Below are 19,117 nucleotides of genomic sequence, written 5' to 3' on the forward strand. Positions count from 1 at the left end.
ATCTATTCTATGATTCTATGATTCTATGAGTGGCAGAGAGGAACTGTTAGGGACTGACCATGACTCCCCATTCCCCCTGCACTACCTGGGAAGGGGCAGCAGGCAGCAGAGAATTTTGGAACAAAGGAGTGAAATTGAGCCTGGGAAAAGGGGAGGGCAGGAAAAGGTGGTGTTTCAAATTTTGTCTTTGTTTTTTCACTGTCCAAATTATTTTAACTGGCAATAAACTAAAATAATTTCCTTAAGTCAAATCTTTTTTGCCCAGGATGGTAGCTGGTAAGCAATCCCCTTGTCTTCATCTTCATCCACAAGATTTTTCATCCTGTTTTCTCCCCCTGTCCTGTTGAGGAAGGGGAGTGAGTGAGCAGCTGGGAGGGAGTTTGGCCCTTACCCAAGGTTAATCCACCACAGGCTCCTAGACGTCCTGTAACATAGTTACAGCTGGATGTAGAAAACCCTGCTGGAAGCTTGGGTCCAGGATGTGGGAAAGGGGTACAGCTGGACAGAGCTGGACAAAGCTAGTAGTCATTTCACTGAAACCTGAATTGCAAAGATTATTTATGAAAGCTGGGATGATGGACAAAGTGTTATGCTCCAAAGGGTGGATGTTAGAGTGAAGTGGCTAACGATATATATTAAGATAGAGATTCACTATCTTATTTCCCAGCACTTAATCTCCTCCAAACTTAAAGAGGGGTAAAGATCTCTTTGGACAGAGTTCAGAGATCCACCAGTGTCCTGGTTTTTAGGCAGAACAGACTAGCACAACCAGTTAAAGTGAATTCAGTCTTTTGTAAGGACTGGAAACGAGACTGTGAAGGATGCTAAAATGAGATCATGACTTTGAAAAGGTAAAATATCTTTAAATGTAAAGGCCATATGCATTGTAAAAGTGTTAGTCTCTCACCTTTAAAGAAACACAAATCACGTTCAACGCTTCCTTGATCTGAGGATGATGTGATTCATGAACTAGCTCCTCACAGATCCAAATACCAAGGCTGCAAAGAGCAACACATCTGCAAAACAATGTTGGAGGACAAGTTGTTGAGAAACATGTTAGTATTTATGATATGTCTTGCCAAAATCTAATAAATATGTTTTTAATATTTTGAAAAGAATGACACAAAAACCTTTAAATGCTGTAACTTATTTAAAATGAGAATGAAATCCAAAGTATCCTGGTGAAGGCACAGGAAAGGACAGAGGAAGCACCCTTGTGAGCAACTGAAAAAATCGAAAAGACATCAAGAACTCCTGCATCTCTAAGTGCTTTTCAGATTAAAATTACTACCTGAAATACATGTATGGGAAATTTTATATATATTTTCTTATGACAAAGTAAAAATTGTGGTGGGAGATTCCTCCTCCCCAACATGAGAGTTTGTTCATATTTGTTTAGAGCTTCTGGGGCAGAGAGACAAGAGAGGGCAATGTTATTCATTCATAGATATTTACATTTTTTTTTAGATTGACAATAAACAAGGATGGATAGAGGAGGGGTAAATGAATGCTAGAGATAGTGTACATATTGTGATTAAATACATCAGCTTTTGTTGTTTCTTCATTTAAAATCAGGAAATAGAAGAGAAGTGTAAAGGTAAAGAGTATTTAGATAGATGTGTTCAGATCAGCAGAGATGGATGAAACTTGTTCAGAAATGTTAAGAAGCTAGCTTAAGCAATCTCAGGATCACTAGTAATTATTTTCAAGAACACAGGCTGCAAATATTTTGCAAACAACTTCATAAATCAAAAACCTCTGGATAAAATTGGAGAACAATCCAAAATTGACAAGAAGAAAGCTGGTCATGGGAACTGCAAAGCACTACATCTGAGAAGGAAAAAATCATACAGTACAACAGAAACAGAAGTGGCTATGAAGCTGGTGATGTAAAAAAAGGATTTTAAGGCTACACAGAATCATGAAACCGCTAACAGGTCACAAAAATACATCCTGGAATGAATTCTATGTGATAGTGTAAATACAATGCCAAACCACCCTGTTTTGTACACTGTCGCCGAAATCTCAATTGCAACACTGCCTCCATTACATCTTGATTAATACAATTTAAGAATAAGGGCAATCTTGAGGGACTTCAGCAGAAAAGTCACAAAAATAATAAGCTTTGGGAAATATTACATAAGGAGGAAAAGTTGAAGGGCATACTTAGTCTAGATCACAATTAAGAAAGGAAATTATAAGAAAATTTCTGACATGCAGTAATTCACTGAAGAGTTTAATTTCTAGTAGAAAAGATTTCTCCTATATACTGGTCATAAAAACAATTTGACTGTAAAAATTAAATAACTACCGGAACAGCCTAAGACTTTTGTAACTTTTTTCTTTGAGAAAATTTTTGTGATTATTTAGGCAAGCTACTGCCAGGAATGTTTTAAACACACTCCAGCCTTGGAGGAGGAAGAGCTTACAGAAGTGCTGTTGGTCCCTTTCCAATCTATACTTCTGCTATTTCTACAGTATGTGTTTCAATCCTTTTTGAACAAAAGAAAATAAGAACATCATAGCATGGATTTAAGAATAAATGTAGACAGTTTGTGTAAGCTGACTCAAGAAAATAGGTCTTTAATATATAGAAGAAGACAACTCCAAGTCCGTGTTACTATTAAAAGTTTTCTTAATGCTACTAAGATCCATTCCACATCTGACATACTGGTGTGCAAAATATCCAGGAGTCTGTGAGGTTTCTACCAAGAACACCAGTATCATTACTATTATTCAGAACAGTCTCTGAAAAACTGTTAGTTATGTGGCTACAATGTTGTTAGTTAAGAATCACAGCCCTAACAGCACAAGCAGAAGAAGAGATGAACACCAAGTTCATCAACATATCACTTCATTTTCAGACTGCCAGCAGCAGGAGATGAATTTGATTAATACAGTTATTAATCTTTATAGATGGAGATCTGACTGTAGAATATATTTCAGATAACTGACTTCCCTGAAGCTTAGTTGGGTCAAGTATGTAATGAAACGTAAAACATTGAGGCTCTGTGGAAGAGATAAGGAATAGAGATTTATAGCTTGGCTAACAATAACAGAACTCAGACTTGCTAGAGATACACAAAGCTATGTATCTAAGTTCCAAGAAATCTAAGTTCTCTCCTAGGAAACTGCACAGACAATTAAGCCTCTATAAATGTCTGAGGTGTCAAAATCATAATGCAGATCCTAAATATGACCTCTGATAGTAACTCAGGTAAAGTCTGTACTGCTGTGAAGCAGATGGTGTCAGAGAATTTATTACCAAAAAAGACAGTGGATAAACTGCCACTGAAGAGTAAGGCAGTCAAGCTTCAGGAGCTGTGGGAACATTATTATGCCCACAAGGAAGACATACCCTTCTGTCTCCCTGAAGAAGAGGGACACAGGTAACCCAAAGAGACATAGGGAATCTATTCCTTTTTAACCTTGATTTAATGTTATTACACACAGTCGTCCAACTTTGCATTTTGGGGCAGCATAACTCAGCTTTCTGAAAGGCTGGGCATGCACATGTGCCTCTGCTCATTTATACACATTCTCACAGCCAGACAAGATATGGGTACATACAGGATGTCCCCCTCCTCTTCCCAACCAGAACTGAAGATGCTAATACTGTCTGCTTCAGTGCCACAGGATCAGTAATAATATTTTGAACCAACTGGATTTAAATCACCTTTTTCAAAAGTAAAATGGAGAGTGTTTTGCTTTTTAGAATGCAGTTTTGTAAAAGAACATGAAAAATGAAATGAAAATTATCTCAGAACATGCCTTCCCTTCCCTGTGTTGAGAGATGTTACCAGCTCAAGTGAAGAACAGGTTAAGTGGGCTGATGAAAACTGCTCCTGGTTTTCCAGCAAAACGTTTTAAGGTTCAATGAACTGATATTTCCAGTAGCATTTTTCAAGCATGTAGTTCTAATATTTTGCATTTATTAAGCAAAAATATATTAGTTGACCATATATAAACACTCCACCCAAATAAATAAGGCACACAAGTGTGCTCTTCCTTGGTAGTCATTACAGATTCTGGTTCCAATCCCATTATGCAAGACTGTCGCTAAAAGTCTCTGGGAATTGGTAAGGAGGAACAAAATCCCAAGTAAATTAAGAGACAGAAAAGAAAACTGGTAACTATCCTCTCTGAAGTTCTCTATTTGGTGAAGACGCTTAGGTTTAAGCATCAGGGCAATCCTTCCCACTTTAATGCTTAGCTCAGTATTTTCTGCTTCTTTTCCACACCATAAAGAAGGGCTCACGTACCTTGGATTATTTGTCTCTCAAATTAAATCATGTGGTCTAATAAAAAATAACCATATCTTCCTCATAAATAATGTTATCCTTAATCAAAGTAAAAAATGCTTCTCTAGTACAGAAAATCCCTGGGCTCAACACCAGGGTAAGCTGGGAAAGCATACAGCTTATACTTTTGGGGCCTATAAGAAAGACGGAGACAGACTTTAGAGCAGGTCCTGTAGCAAAAGGAGAAAGAGTGATGGTTTTAAACTAAAAGAGGGGAGATTCAGACTAGATACAAGGAAAAAAAAAAAATTATAATGCAGGTGGTGAAACCCTGGCACAAGTTGGCCAGAGAGGTGGTAGAAGCCCCATCCCTGGAAACATTCAAGGTCAGGTTGGACGGGGCTCTGAGCACCCTGATCTGGTTGAAGATGTCCCTGCTCACTGCAGGGGGCTGGACTAGATGCCCTTGCAAGATCCCTTCCAACCCAAACCATTCTGTGATTTTATGATTCTTACTCATGTTTATAACCTTTCCTATCAGCCACTATCAGAGAAAGGATACTGGGTTAGACCAGCATTTGGTCTGACAGAAGATGTCTTTTAACATTTCTATTTACAAACAACTTTGAATTCACACAGTGGACCACACTGAAGAAAACCATTAATAAAATACATATAAACTTTTACATCAAGCTGTCTATATATCTACCCCAAAACAGTAAAATAAAGTAATGAATCTATTACTTTAGAAGCTCTTTTTGTATGACCTACCGTGCAGGACCAGATGGCTCCTCTCTTGCTGAACTTAATACAGTTTTAATTATGAGTTCCTAAAAAAATAAAGAGGAAAATATTCACTGATTTACCAATAACTCTACCACGTGGAGCATCAGAAAATTAGAATTTTGTATTAAATAAAGTCATGTTGCTTAGCTGAGTCTCTAGGTCTGTGGCAAGATGAATTGTTTGCTTACAACTTCTCCAAGCTTCTAGTCTGCCCCAGCTGCTCATTATTGTGCTACCTCAAGAATATCCCACAGGTTACTGTTCTAATTTCTGCTGATTAACCATTTATCCAATTCTTACCAATATATTTCCATAAAATATCAAGGGTAAAAAACAAAACAAAACAAAAACCCCAAAACAAAACAAGGGACTCCCTAAAGCTATCTTCTGTGAATAGTGCTGAAGGGTATTACAGAAAGAATCTATTACTTTGAGGTTTAAACAAGGATTTTTTCAAAATTATATTGATTTAAAAGTCTATGGAAGTAGTTGCAGAATAAGTGACTAACAGTGCCTTCAGAATGATGTCAAGAAGAATTTTGACCCAGCTGCAGTGAAACGTCCCTAAAGCTGCAGGTTGCTCCCAATAAAGCTCAAGTAAACAGTCATTATACAATAGAAATGAGAAATTCAAAATCAGTCCCCAAAAGGGAGCAAGGTATAAAGGAGCTTCTAAGTCATCATCTCTCTCTAAATTGAAATAGTTTAGAACCTAATGGGGAGCTTCTCTTAGACATAGTAATCATACCTGACACACGTACAGCAATTAAACACGCAAACTGAGCTCTGCCCAGTTTCAGTATACTGGCACACTACTCAACTCTGTGTTATGATAGAGAGGGAAAGGTCTCCATTAATCCTTGTTTTTTTGTCTAAAATAACATACTGATGTATAGAGGTTTTCTAAAGCTCCTAGGAACACAGGCAGATTTCACCAGTTGTGAATTCTCAATAAATTAAATAATGTATCTTGAACCTCTCAATCTTCTCATCTCAGCTGATTAAAGCTGCGAGGTCTGCAAATAGCCCTACTAAGAGTAGGCTTGAAAAGGTGAGATAACACATAATTTCCTTTTAAAAACATACAAAACCACTTCATGATTAAGTTAACAGCAATTATAAAGTATGTTTAATAGCATGAAGTCTGACAAGATTTTATGGGAACTTAAGCCTTATAATCCATTTGAAAATATTTCTGAAAAATTGTAGAATCTTAAGATTTTAGTTATCATTTCCTGGAAAAATATAATATGAAACATACTTTGTAGCTGAATATCATCCAAATATTCTTAAAATTCCTACCTTAACATCTGTAAACTGAGACACAGCAATGTCAGGAATGTTTGGGTGAAGAGCTGGTAGCTCATGATATAAATTGGGAAAACAGACTAGAGATCCTAAAAGAACTTGTGCTTCCACTCTTGGTGCCTAAAAGAAAAAAATGTGGGGAGAAATATATATTTTTACTGCAATCGGGAAGCTGACATTTCTAGCTGCCTTCAAAGAGAACAATGGCTGAAACTCTACACAGCTATTTCCTTTCCCCTTCTGCAAATCATGCAGAGCTGAGCAAACTGAGACCACAGCCCCACAGATTGCAACTCATGCACACCCCATGTTCCCATTTTCCAAGACAGTCAAAAGGGAGCAGAGAAATTGTCAGGACTACAGACAAATGACCGAGCTGCTAACTAGGCTCAGGTCTTAGGTTCAGCTAATTGAACAGCATTTGCAGAACTACTGGATGTGACAGGTTATAGTGTAAGAAGCTGACAGAGGCTTCAGCTAGCACCTTGAGGGATGTGGATTTCACAGTAGGTTAAAGGGGGAATGATGTGAGAGACTGTCAGAACTCACAGACAATTGGAGGGGCACATTGGAGAGCTTTGAGAGAGTACAGTCATGCAAGGCCAACAGCACCGAGGTAATCATATCAGTATTACTATATAAGGCTGAAGTTGCCTGGGTAACAATTTCAAAAATACATCCAAATAGTGCAAACACTAGCAGGTTTGAGTTCTCAAGCCTGATCAAAGTCATTGCATAGCAGAGATATGGGGGAATAAATATACTTTTAAAATTAAGGTACAGTTAAAATGGACATTTACTTTAAAACATTTTAAAATGCAGATAAATGGCAGTCACAATTCCCAGAACTTTAAAGTAAAAGAAGATAACTTTGCTTCAACAGTAATTTTTGCATTCTTCACATTTTCTGTAGAGAACTTGCATGTGTCGTGTTCTAGAATAAACCACTGACAGTATCTGTATTTGCTAACCTTCACACTGACTTCTGGGGACAAGTTAACATCCTAGCCAATGAAAAATACTGCTCAGTTTTCTCTCTCAAACCCTTTCCACTCACACATAAACGAGAACCGATGAATACTTACATTGAGGAAAGAAGAAGCAGCCACTCTTCCTGCTGCTACAATGAAATCCATAATAAGCATGGTGGCACCAGGCAAACCAAGTGAAAAGAACTGAGGAGAGCAGTGCTTGATGATTGTATTGACAATATCCTTGCAGGAGGAAAAAAAAAAACCAAAACAAAACAACAACACGGAAAAGAAGAGTATCAACAAGATGAACAATGCATGAAAAAAGGGAGGTAAAAGGTAGAAAGTAAAAAAAGCAAGAAAGCAAATTCACTTTGGCAATTAAGACACCCGTTATGAGGGAAGAGTAGCATAAAAAGATACATTAATATGAGTATACTTAAGGAATTTAAGTGAACTGTGGTATACTTTATAGATCAATTTAACTTTGGACACTATTGTATGATGTTGGTACCAGGTCAAATCTTATATTCATTTCCATTTAGCTTTTAAAAGTTCTATAAATGATTTACCATTCATTTAAATATGTACAGAAGAGAGATAGTGAGATAACCAGCTATTATACCTTCTTCACAACATGCTTAAATCCTCTCCAACAAGTATCACCTGACTATAACTTTTAAAAAAGGTATCAGCCTCTTACATATATCAGTATGGAAGCAAAATATAAACAATGAATTATAATAAGGTGTTTTATAACATTTCTGGTATATAGTTATCCAAGGAAGCATACTACATTCTTGTAGACTTAGTGAGGCAGTTTTTAATGTACATGATGCAATTTCTTCTAAGTATTGAGAAAAGTATAAAATGTTTTAATTATTAAATAAATTTCCAAATTCACAGACAGGCAAAAAACCTTCGAATAATTCTCCAATAGTAATGATATCCAACTAAATGGCAATATGTTACAGGAAGATTTGCAATCCATCAAGAAAAGCAGTGTAAACTGGGTTTTAGAGGACAGGAACTGGAGATCTGTCCTACCCATAGCCATCTGTGGAATTTTGGACTAGTTCTGTTTTGCCCGGTTAATAAAAACAGGATTGCCTGAATCTTCCATCTCCCTTTGCCTCTAACTGCTCCTCAAAAAAGTTCACAAACCCAACTTTTTCACACTTCTGATGCAAGCCTTTAAAAAGTGTTTAAGCCATACAACATTTTCATACTTGTTCATATTAAAACCTATGAAAAAGATCTACTCTCACTGATTAGATACACTCAGTATGTCTCAGTTTGCTGCTTCCTGTACGTGCTGTAGAAATAAATGACTCCAATGTAGTGAGCACAATTTACTTCCCCACTAGCTAAATGGTTGCATCAGGGAGCAAGAACAACAGTAGACCTTAGAGAGATCTGCTTCCTTCTCTTTCTTGCATGTTTCAACCTGTAACATGCAACCAGTAAAAAAAAAAAAAAAAAAAAAAAAAGAGTACCCTTTTTACCCTCATGTTTGCTTGAAACTGACCACAAAAATCCCATTTCTCATTACAACCAAGAACATGAGGAACATTTATCAAAGTTTAGAAAAAGACACAACCATTTTCAAAGACAAAGTTAAATAATTAAGCTGAAAATACTTTCAGTATTTTTGATAAAACAATTTTATTTTCAGTTATACTATTTATATTAACATAAAATTCATAATTAAACTTACTTGATCAACATGAAGAAGTCCACAGTGCATTATATTGTAGAAATGAGTTAAAAAATCCCTGTTTGGAGAAACATCTTGTCTTCGCTTCATTGTCTTACAAATGAGTTTATAAGCATGTAGCTTTCCTTGTTTGTATTTATCAGTCAGCATTGTTGCCTACAGTTTTAGAACAATATTTATTATTCATAAAACAAAAAATTATGTTAAATACTTCTCTACAACTACAGGAACTTATATTTCTGTTTCACTGCTTAGTGCTCAAATTTACCTTGAACAGCCATGGTGTTAGAATTCTCAGTGGTGGAATTAAAACTGGTGGAGATGGTGAAGTTAGGTTATCTGTTGAAATACCAAGATTGTCTCTTATCTGCAGTTATTAAAAACAAACGAACAAAGATAAATATTTAAGTATATAAGGCGGAGTTTTTTTCCTTTCTGAAAATCCTGCCTTACTTGGTCAGGCTGGAGAAGAGGTTCAGCTCTTTTACCTTGGCCAGATTCTGCCACAGTTCACATAGGTAATCAAAAACTTGAGCATGAATCTCTGGATCCATGATGCTGTTGACATCTCCCAAAATTCCTAGCATTCGCCTCCACATCACGGTAGCAACATCTGCATGCCATCCTGTAAGTGTTCCCCCAGCCATCACGCTGCAACATTCTGAGGGGAATTCACTAGTTTCTGTAATGGAAGAAAGAAGTACAGTGAGATCTACCTCTCCAGAGAAAGGAAAGTCCTGATATAACTATTACATACATAGTTTTCTTAAAACCAAAAGGAAAAAAAGATTAGGCTTAGAGAGTAAGATGTTTCTTACCCATTCAGTCACCTCAACACTGGAAATCTTTTAACTATATGTCTACTTTCAAACTCTATAGAGGAAGAATTGTCCTGTTTCTTATATTCTTTCCACAAGTAACATTTAAGGTCACTTTTGGAGCATTAATACTGGTCTGATAGACCTAGTAAGGCCACTCCTTTGGAGTCAAGTGCATAACTGCACTTGCCTGCTTCCAAGTAAAATTACATTTCAACTTTACATTTTTCCCCAATAAAACTATTTTCCTTAGAATCTATAGGAATGTATTTCATTGCAAAATGAAGAGAAAGGTGAGAGTAAACTTGTCTCTGGTTACTGTTCTTTAAGCAGTAAATTTGTGTGAGTGCAGAGGCAACATTCAGCAACCTAGTACCACAGTCTAGCTCTCACCTATCTCTCTCTACATATCGGTGTTATATGAATCAACATTCTTTTTTAGGTGGAAGATGTTTAATCCAGTTTGTTTATACAAAGAAAACTTCAACAGATTACAATGGCTAAAGTCTATTCAGTTCACATTTAACTAGCTAAGCAGCCATGCTAAACTAGGTACCAAGCCACAGTTTTAAAGCAGCAGGCATCCAGAATCTCCTTTCCGCCCCTCTCAGACACATTTTCAAAACATCTCAGCATCAGAATTTGCTGAGATCTTCTGAAAGTCTCACAGCTCCTTCAGGCATACAATATCAAAATGAAATCTGAATTCAGCCTAATCACACAGCCGCCTCTTTTGAAGATCTGGACCACTGTGATAGAGACACTAATGGTTTCTAGCCTGTAGATTTCAAAGTACAAAGCAAAATGATGTTATTTCTGTCCATCAGTAGGCTATTTAAAGGAAAAGGGTCTGAAATATACATCAGACACCCTTCTGTTTCCATGAGACCAAATCTGGGAGAAAGAGAACTTTGTACTTATAAAGTGAATGTATCCTAGAATTCAATAGGTAATACAGTAGAAGTAATTATAAATTTGTTTAAATATGATAGGGAAAACAACAAATATTCCAAGAAGAAATTATAACATTACTTTAAAATTATATCTTATGACTTGTACATCAATGATAAAACAGTCTGTGACAGAGACACATACTAGATTAAGCTGCCACAACTCTAAGTATCAAAAAGAACAATTATAAATGTGTGGCCTATTAATCCACTGTTAACAGTTCCAGTGAAATGCAAAAAGTTTTTTTTTCTTTTAAATCAAGGTAATTAAATATTTTCAAAGGTGCAGATGAAATAGTCTTGTACAAGGACTGTCTACAACTACTGCGAGACTAGCTACTTCACTATAAGCCATTGGAAAGAAAGAAAGAACAGTTTTGTATTTTCTATTCCAGATATTGCCTAGGTCATCTGGCGTCTGTAAAACAGAGTGATGGAGCTTCTCATCCAGCTGCAGATCCTTCTGCTCAATATGATCTGCATGAAGAGTGGCAGGAGAGGGTGTCTGTGATCGGGATCCAAGAGCAGATTGGATTGGAGAAGCACTTTCAGAGCCTGCAAATGCAATTTTTAACAGTTACCTTAAAAGCCTTTTCTATTTTCTTGAGCTACTGAAATGTTGTCTAAACATAGCATTAAAAGAAAACTCAACTACTTTTACATATCAAACCTGGGCAAGAAGATATAAAAACTGTAATTTCCCTGTGAATGGTACTCTGAAAGAAAACAAATTACATGTAGGAAAGCTGAGAGATGAACATCAAAATGAGATAGGTAGATGGATTAAGAGAGCTCTATTTTAGGTGCAGATAATTTTAAATGTGTTGGTTTTGCAGCACTTTCAGTGTTCTGAACCAGTCATGTTTCTCACCACAGTCCCTCACCTAAATTTCTCTCCAGCAAATGTTTAAGCAGAAATTTTCCTGGAACAACTTCTTTCCCTGGTTTACGGGTGCATGCAAGTTAATTTACAAATAAAAGCTCAAACCAATAACTGACAATTTTTTACGTTTAACTACTGACTGTGCTGAGAAAATCGATATGCAATGCAAGTTCTGTAAAGTTAGAGGACTGTTATTCCCTCTAAGACAGGAAAATATAAGTGTTTGAATGGCAGTGCTGCAAAAGCATTTTCTGACAATCACTACTGAGCAACCTCTCTAGGCAACTATTTGGTCTCCTCTACAGACAGATCCGAGGAGAGGGAGGAGGTTTTTTGTATTTTTCTTTTGCGCTTAGTTTCATCTCCTGAATTTGCCTAAAGATCCTTATAAAAGGCTAAGTTGGGTCAGAACAGTCACACGGCAGAAAAAGAGAACAGATATTCACCACATACTTTTCTAGCCATCAGCACATGTTAAAAATGGAAGAATTCAAAGCTATTAATTTTAACTCTTAGATAAATGTAACTGGGACCCAAAAATACTATAATGATATGTGAAGTTCAGTATTAGAGATAAACAGCAGTGAAAAAGTGAGCCTTTTAAGATAGTACTTTTCCCAAATTATTGGCTGTGAAGTGTTCTTTCTTGTAAAGAGAATGAATTGTTTAAAGAACTTGACAGAAAATGTCAGTGTTATCAGAAATTGTGGTAAACAATCTTAATTACATTGTTAAGCTGCAAAGGTCTCCATCTGCTTTAAATGGCAAAGGCAATGAAGCTTTTACCATCAATTTAAATCAACACCTCTGTGAAGGAGAGGTGGATACTGCTGCTTCACACACAGACTGCTGTTTCACTCAGCAGGTAATGATACTCCCCTCTTGCTACTGACCACTTGTTTGCCACATGCTCACAAAGATAATGTAAAATATAGACCTAAAAGATGTTAAAAGAAATTTTTTCCTACTTCTCTTCCATTCTGCTTACTAAGTGAGGGGATGGATAAAAGGAGACCAAGAGAGAGACCAAGAAAGAGTAATGGGAACAGGGAGAGAAAGCAATGGTAGGGGGTAGAGTGGGAAGGAGAGCGCTAGACAGGGCAGGAGAAGGCGAGAAAGAGCAGGTAGGGGAGGGGAGGAGGGAGGGAAAGAGATCTTCATACGGTGGAAGAGAATTGACAGAAATTGTTATGGAAAATTGACTGAACCACTGGAGTCTTCTAAGAAGCACTAAAAGATACTTCAGTGTACATGGATCCAAATTTGACAGAGAATACTATGGGCTCAACTTGTTCTAGGACCTTAAACAGCATTCAATAGTAAACCCAAATAATTTGCTAAGAATATGAAATAATGCCTACACACCAAGAAGAAATTTTCCTTCCAATAACCTTCAAAGCAAAACTATTTAGAAATAAGTCATTTTCTGAGCAGCAGAACCACCAAACAAGTGTTCTGAGGTTGAGTATTGCTGGTGTCTAATATAGCGAATTCACATTGCAGCCTCCCTGACACGGGCCTCTGCATACTTGCAATCTTCACTAGATATCTGCCTATCTTTCATAAAATTTCAAATATAAATAACATCTTTCTGTTTTTACCTTATAAGTCAATTTAGCAGAAATTAGACAATGGGCTCCAACATTGTTGGCGGCATGGAACAGTCAGACAGAGACAGACAGTGTAATCGCACAAGCATTGCCTTCTCAGGAAACCCAGCTAGTTAAATGCATGTGGCACACAAAAGCTGCCTCTCTAAAACAGTGGTCCAAACAACAAGAAGAGACATCCACAGAATCTCTCAATGAACAAATCAGTCATTAATTGCAACCTTATCAATTCAATTATAATGCAAACTTGGACAAAAATACCAAACAGTAATGACATTATTAACATATAAAAACAAACAAACAGAAAAAGAACAGGTTTTCTGCAAGGACTTTCAACAAGCAGACAGCAAAGAGAAAAATGAAGAGAACAAAAGTCAAGCTGAACAATGTTGAACAAGCTCAACAATATCCAAGAAAGCTAACAGCATGCTTCTTTCAGCAGAAAGGCCATTTTAGAAAGTGAAAATTGTGGCAAGGGAAGTAAAGATGTCTTTCAATATCTCTGAAAATGCAGAGTTTGATTTCTCACAGAGAACAAGACACTGAATGTAGGTACAAGCTTTCACAGACAAATAGGTACTTGTTCCCAGGGTCGTAACAGGAAAGATAGTAACAGTTATGGAACAAGGAGTATGAAAATAACTATGGACATCTTTACTTCTCATTTACAGAATCTTGCAAGAGATCGTTTTCCCAAACCCTGCTGAGAGAGGAAAGGACCCTATTCAATTTGGGTTAACTGCATCACTCCGTGGTTGCTACTGTAATTGTTATTCGCTCTATTTCTCAAGAAACAGTTGCAAAGTGAACTGGTGCAGCCTCAAGCTCAGCAACTGATGCTCTGAAACACTGCTCCCCAACAAGCTTACTTTTCCATTAAAACAACAGGGAAAGCACTAAAAGAAAAAAAATTCTTAAGTTACACAAATGGAAACTGATCTCACATGGCACAGTAACTAACATTTTGCATACTGAAAGCTCAGTTACACAACAGACAATACAGAGAGAGCTTTAAATGGATGCATATAAAAGAACCCCATGATACTTCAGTGTGGTGTGCTAGTTTGAAAGAGCACTGTCAAAGCCTTCCAAGGAAAAAACTCTTCCTGAAAATTAGCTATTTGACTACCAGCAATAGAAGGACACTCACAAGAGATCTAGCATATATAATATGGTAAGAATTTTCTCCCTGGTAATTGTATAGATTTTCTCATGCAGGGTTTAAAATACATTTAGCACCAAGGATCACATGGGTAACTAAGGCAGACAAAGGCTTTCCACTTATGCTATTTCACACATTACTTTTCAATAGCAATCAAAAAATAACTGAAATCCAAGAATCATCCTATATAGAACACATACTCATTGCAGAAGTTGGAACTTGCATTCTTCAGGATGGGTAGAAAATTTCTGAAATAAATTATTTTTTTAAAGCTTTTTGTTGTTGTTGTTGTTTTTTTAACTACTTTACCAGTAATAGTTGCAACTTCAGCAGACAATGGTTGCTGATTTAGACTACTTGTTTCCGAATCTATGTGGAGTGTAGTCAGACTGGCTACTTCTTGCTCCTCGGCACTCTGCTGCTGTCCTGAAATTGCATCAACGTCAGTGGAAGCTGGCGTCCCTGCCTCAGTGCCAAAGCTGAAATCTGTATGAGGAAAGCACTGTATTAACTTACAACCTAAAAATACCACTAATATAAAAAGAAAAGCCCAGGACCTCCAAGGTCCTCCATGGAAAACTTGTATGTGCATCTCCAATGCTACTAACATTTTGTTGCAAAATTTATATAAAATGTAACAGTAGAAAGTAATTGAATATTATGAATATTCTCATTTCTGTTATAAAACAGTGACCGTACTTCTGGAGAAGACATTCCTACTGCATGCCCTGTATTTTGCTTAGCTGCTCTAAGTGCACCTACATGAGAATAAAGTAAAAATAATGGAAACATACATTAAAGAATTCATTTGCAAAACTTACAAGCTGGAAGAAATATCCAAGTTGGTTGTTAAAGCACTAACTTCAAACTAAAAATATTATGGCAAATTATATTCTAATAAATAGCTTTTTCAACACTAAAGAAAAAATGTCATGCTGAAATGTAGGCTTAAATGCCATCACTTAGGTGCATAACATCTACATACCTAAAAATTGTAATTTCTTCAGTAAATTCTACCATATAAACATTATTTCTCTATTACATAACACAAAGTCATAATTTCTAGCAATCACAATGACCCCTACTGGTTGAACAAGAGTGGGAATGAATAAATAAAATGAATGATAAGCATTACGTTCATTACACAAAGCATACTAATTTTAACAAAGTATACTAATTTTACCATGATATTACATTTAGAATCTTGATTAATCTATAGCTACATAAAGACTGCTGTAAAAATATCAGAAGCCCTTCTTTAAGTTTTACCTAAATGTTTGCAAAAGAATTAAGATAACTTCCGAAATAAGTAACCTTTAATTTTTATATTTTGTGCAAAACAGATACGCTCCAGGGAGAAGACAATATTGTTTTCTAGCTTCTGTTCACTGTTTTTCTGCTTTTTGCACAGTAGTATTCCAGTGGTGTTTTGTTAAGCATACTATAAACACAACAGCCTCTCTCGGAACTCTGCTTGCTCCATTAACTTGCTAATGATTTCAGTGGGAAATCAAAATAAGCTCTCTATGCAGAAAACTGCTGGCACACAACTGTAAGGTGGGGGGTGGGGGGGAAGGAAAGAAAAGAGAAATTTGCACACAATCAGTCAAAAATAATGCTATTACTTTTGGAAAAATATACTTGCTTTCAAATTTGCGGCCATCATACTGGAAGGCGCTGAATGAGTCAGAGTGGCTGTCTGAACTGATGAGGTCACTGCTGCCCGCGCTGGCAGGTGACGTCCATTCAGAAGGCACGCCTGGGTCATCTATAGGACGCATTTGGTTCTGTTTGTTCAATGTATCAGGAAGGTCTTTAGGAACTTCCAGGCTGCCAGGACTGCTTCCTCTTCTTGTCACATTCTAAACATTGAAGAGACAAATTATTTTACAATCCTGGATAGCCTAGTTACATAAAATGGAAAAAGCAATCCCACATTTACAAATCTCAGAGTGGAACATAGAGCTCCTAAGTACCTAAACGAGAAATTGTCATCATACTACATACATAGCTAAGACTTTCCAAAACCCCACACAGGCAGAAGTGAAGAACCCATCCAGTCACAGAATTTCATAAAAACAAATTTTATTTGCACAATGAATTGTTGGGCTCGTACCTTAAGGGCTAGGATTCAGACTAGCATGTGCTACACACATGTTAGGTAAGACTGGAGAGACAAAAATAGTAAAAAAGTATATTATCTCCAGATTATGTCTAAATTACTAAAGAAAAGTTGTTAAACTTGGTTCCAGACACAAGAAAAAAACGTCAAGGAATTTTGTGTTTTCCAGCCTATAGGCTACTATGCTGTAAGTAAAAATTTGATGTATACCACAAGGAAATGAATTTACTAATTCATACATTGATTTTCTTATGACTAAACCAAAACCTTGGTATCGACTTGGATACCAAGGACAGCATATAGCAGAAATAAGGCATATAGATTTATTCTATTTTAAGTCTTTTTTTAAGCCATTTTTTTTTCACAGATGGGACCTTTTGCTTGAGAGAGAAGAAAGATAAAAGTAGAAAAGCCATTTTATGAAATGGCTTGAAATCTTTATGCATTATGAGTCTGAAGATGACATCCTTTTATACTAGGCCCAATTACTCCTCTATTCTTTTACTACCCTACTACTAATTAGAAATTTACTCAGACTTACAAGCTTTTCAAGATACAAGGTGTTAGCATTCAATAGATACAACAACCTCAAACTGATCTTACTAAGTTGGTACTCTGTTTTAAGAAGGCATATCCATTTTTGTGTGCTGGATTACATCATCAGTGGCAGTTTCAAAATATTAATTCAAACTCATCTTGGCTGGTTTTTGCTGCCAAAGGAGAGTATAAATTCTCTTGTCTGAACTATTAATAATCAATATTATTGCCCATCTATGTGAAAACAAATAGTATTACTTCTCTTTCTCTCTTATTCTGTGGCCAGCTGTAATGATTTGTTTTATTTATCTGCCAACTAATTTAACTTTTTTTTAGACTTCAAGTTAGCATTTCTGTCTTACAACTCAAGACTTACTAACAAGAACACTTGGTACCAGCAATCAAGTTTCATAAACACGAGCTCAATACAAAAGAGAAAAAAGCATACATTTGGACAAACTCTATAGGTCCTCTCTTGCCGTTTATAAAAGATGATGATAAATAAACAAATTTTTCTAATCACTTCGAAGAATCTTCTTCTGCCCCTCATTAGCAACAACTAAACTACTTGTTGACAACTTTCTACAGTAGCATGCCTTAAAATTATCATCTTAAAAAAATTCTAAACAGAAAAAAGGAATAAACAACTTTGAAATGCTTGATACCCATTCTGTTCTTCATTTGCAACTTTAAAAAAATATATTTCCCCTTCCATTGCTAGTTAATTCAACACTTATCTCTTCAAATCAGTTGTCTCGTTCTGTAAGCATTCAAGAGTAACCAGAAATTCTTGAATTAAAATTGATTAAAATTTCTCATTACAAATGACATTGCAAACAACATGACACTTCCAGACAAGTGCAGAAAGCAAGCATATGAAAAGTTGGTTCAATCAGCAGAGAACTATTTACAAGAAATTATTCAACACTTGTAAGTGAAATTAAAAAAAATGGAGGAAAAACATACACTGATGTAGTTTTGTAGTCTCTTGCACTGACTATACCTGTAGAGAACAGTACCATACTACAGCACAGTACCTAAGTACACAGCACACTGAGGACTACAAATTTACATATAAAGTATTATTCTGAAAGTGTGTACAAAGATTCTTACAGGTGCAATTAAAACCATTTAATTCAACAAGGCTATTCATAGAAACTTAGAATGCTTTGGGTTGGAAGGGACCCCACAGATCATTTAGTTCCAAACCCTCTGCCATAAGCAGGGACACCTTCCACTAAAAATGCCACAACCAGCCTGGCCTTAAACGCTTGCAGGGAGGGGGCATCCACAGCTTCTCTGGGAAACCTGTGCCCGTGTCTGACCACCCTCACAGGAAAGAATTTCTTCCTCATATCTCATCTAAATCTGCCCTCTTCCAGTTTAAAGCCATCACCCCTTGTTCTGTCATTAACTGCCTTTGTAAAAAGTCCCTCCCCAGCCTCCTGTAGGTCCCCTTCAGGTCCTGGAAAGCTTCTATAAGGTCTCGCCGGAGCCTTCTCTCCTCAAGGCGGAACAGCCCCAACCCCCCCAGCCTGTCCTCATAGCAAAGGTGCTCCAGCCCTCGGATCAATCTCATAGCCCTCCTCTGGACTCGCTCCAGTAGGTCCATGTCCTTCTTATGTTGGGAGCTCCAGAACTGAACACAGTACTCCAGGTGGGGCCTTACGAGAACAGAGTAGGGGGGCAGAATCACCTCCCTCGACCTGCTGGCCACTCTTCTCGATGCAGCCCAGGACACAGTTATTGGCCTCTGGGCTACGAGTGCGCATTGCTGGCTCATGCTGAGCTTCTCGTCCACCAGCACCCCCAAATCCTTCTCCTCAGGGCTGCTCTCAGTCTATTCTTTACCCAGCCTGTATTTGTACTTGGGATTGCCCCGACTCAGGCACAGGACCTTGCATTTGGCTTTGTTGAACTTCATGAGGTTCGCACAGGCTCATCCCTCAAGCCTGTCATGGTCCCTCTGGATGGCATCCTGTCCCTCCAGTGTGTCTACTGAACCACACAGC

The 19,117-nt window shown here is 37.0% G+C and overlaps 1 protein-coding gene across 1 annotated transcript in view; it reads right to left on the bottom strand.

The window, feature by feature from the left end:
* Window positions 1-907: 907 nt before the first annotated feature.
* Window positions 908-19,117, bottom strand: part of LOC104518050 (Ral GTPase activating protein catalytic subunit alpha 1) — a gene marked incomplete at both ends in the record, with an annotated part of 50,264 nt that continues 32,054 nt past the window's right edge. Inside the window, 11 exon segments of the mRNA XM_029085082.1 lie at window positions 908-1,016; window positions 5,013-5,071; window positions 6,330-6,455; window positions 7,421-7,549; window positions 9,024-9,179; window positions 9,292-9,390; window positions 9,512-9,705; window positions 11,194-11,346; window positions 14,756-14,932; window positions 15,004-15,204; window positions 16,092-16,308. Coding sequence (XP_028940915.1) covers window positions 908-1,016; window positions 5,013-5,071; window positions 6,330-6,455; window positions 7,421-7,549; window positions 9,024-9,179; window positions 9,292-9,390; window positions 9,512-9,705; window positions 11,194-11,346; window positions 14,756-14,932; window positions 15,004-15,204; window positions 16,092-16,308 — 1,620 coding nt within the window.

The sequence above is a fragment of the Antrostomus carolinensis genome, unplaced genomic scaffold (genome assembly GCF_000700745.2).
Source record: "Antrostomus carolinensis isolate BGI_N321 unplaced genomic scaffold, ASM70074v2 scaffold12985, whole genome shotgun sequence".
In the NCBI taxonomy this organism is placed as follows: domain Eukaryota; kingdom Metazoa; phylum Chordata; class Aves; order Caprimulgiformes; family Caprimulgidae; genus Antrostomus; species Antrostomus carolinensis.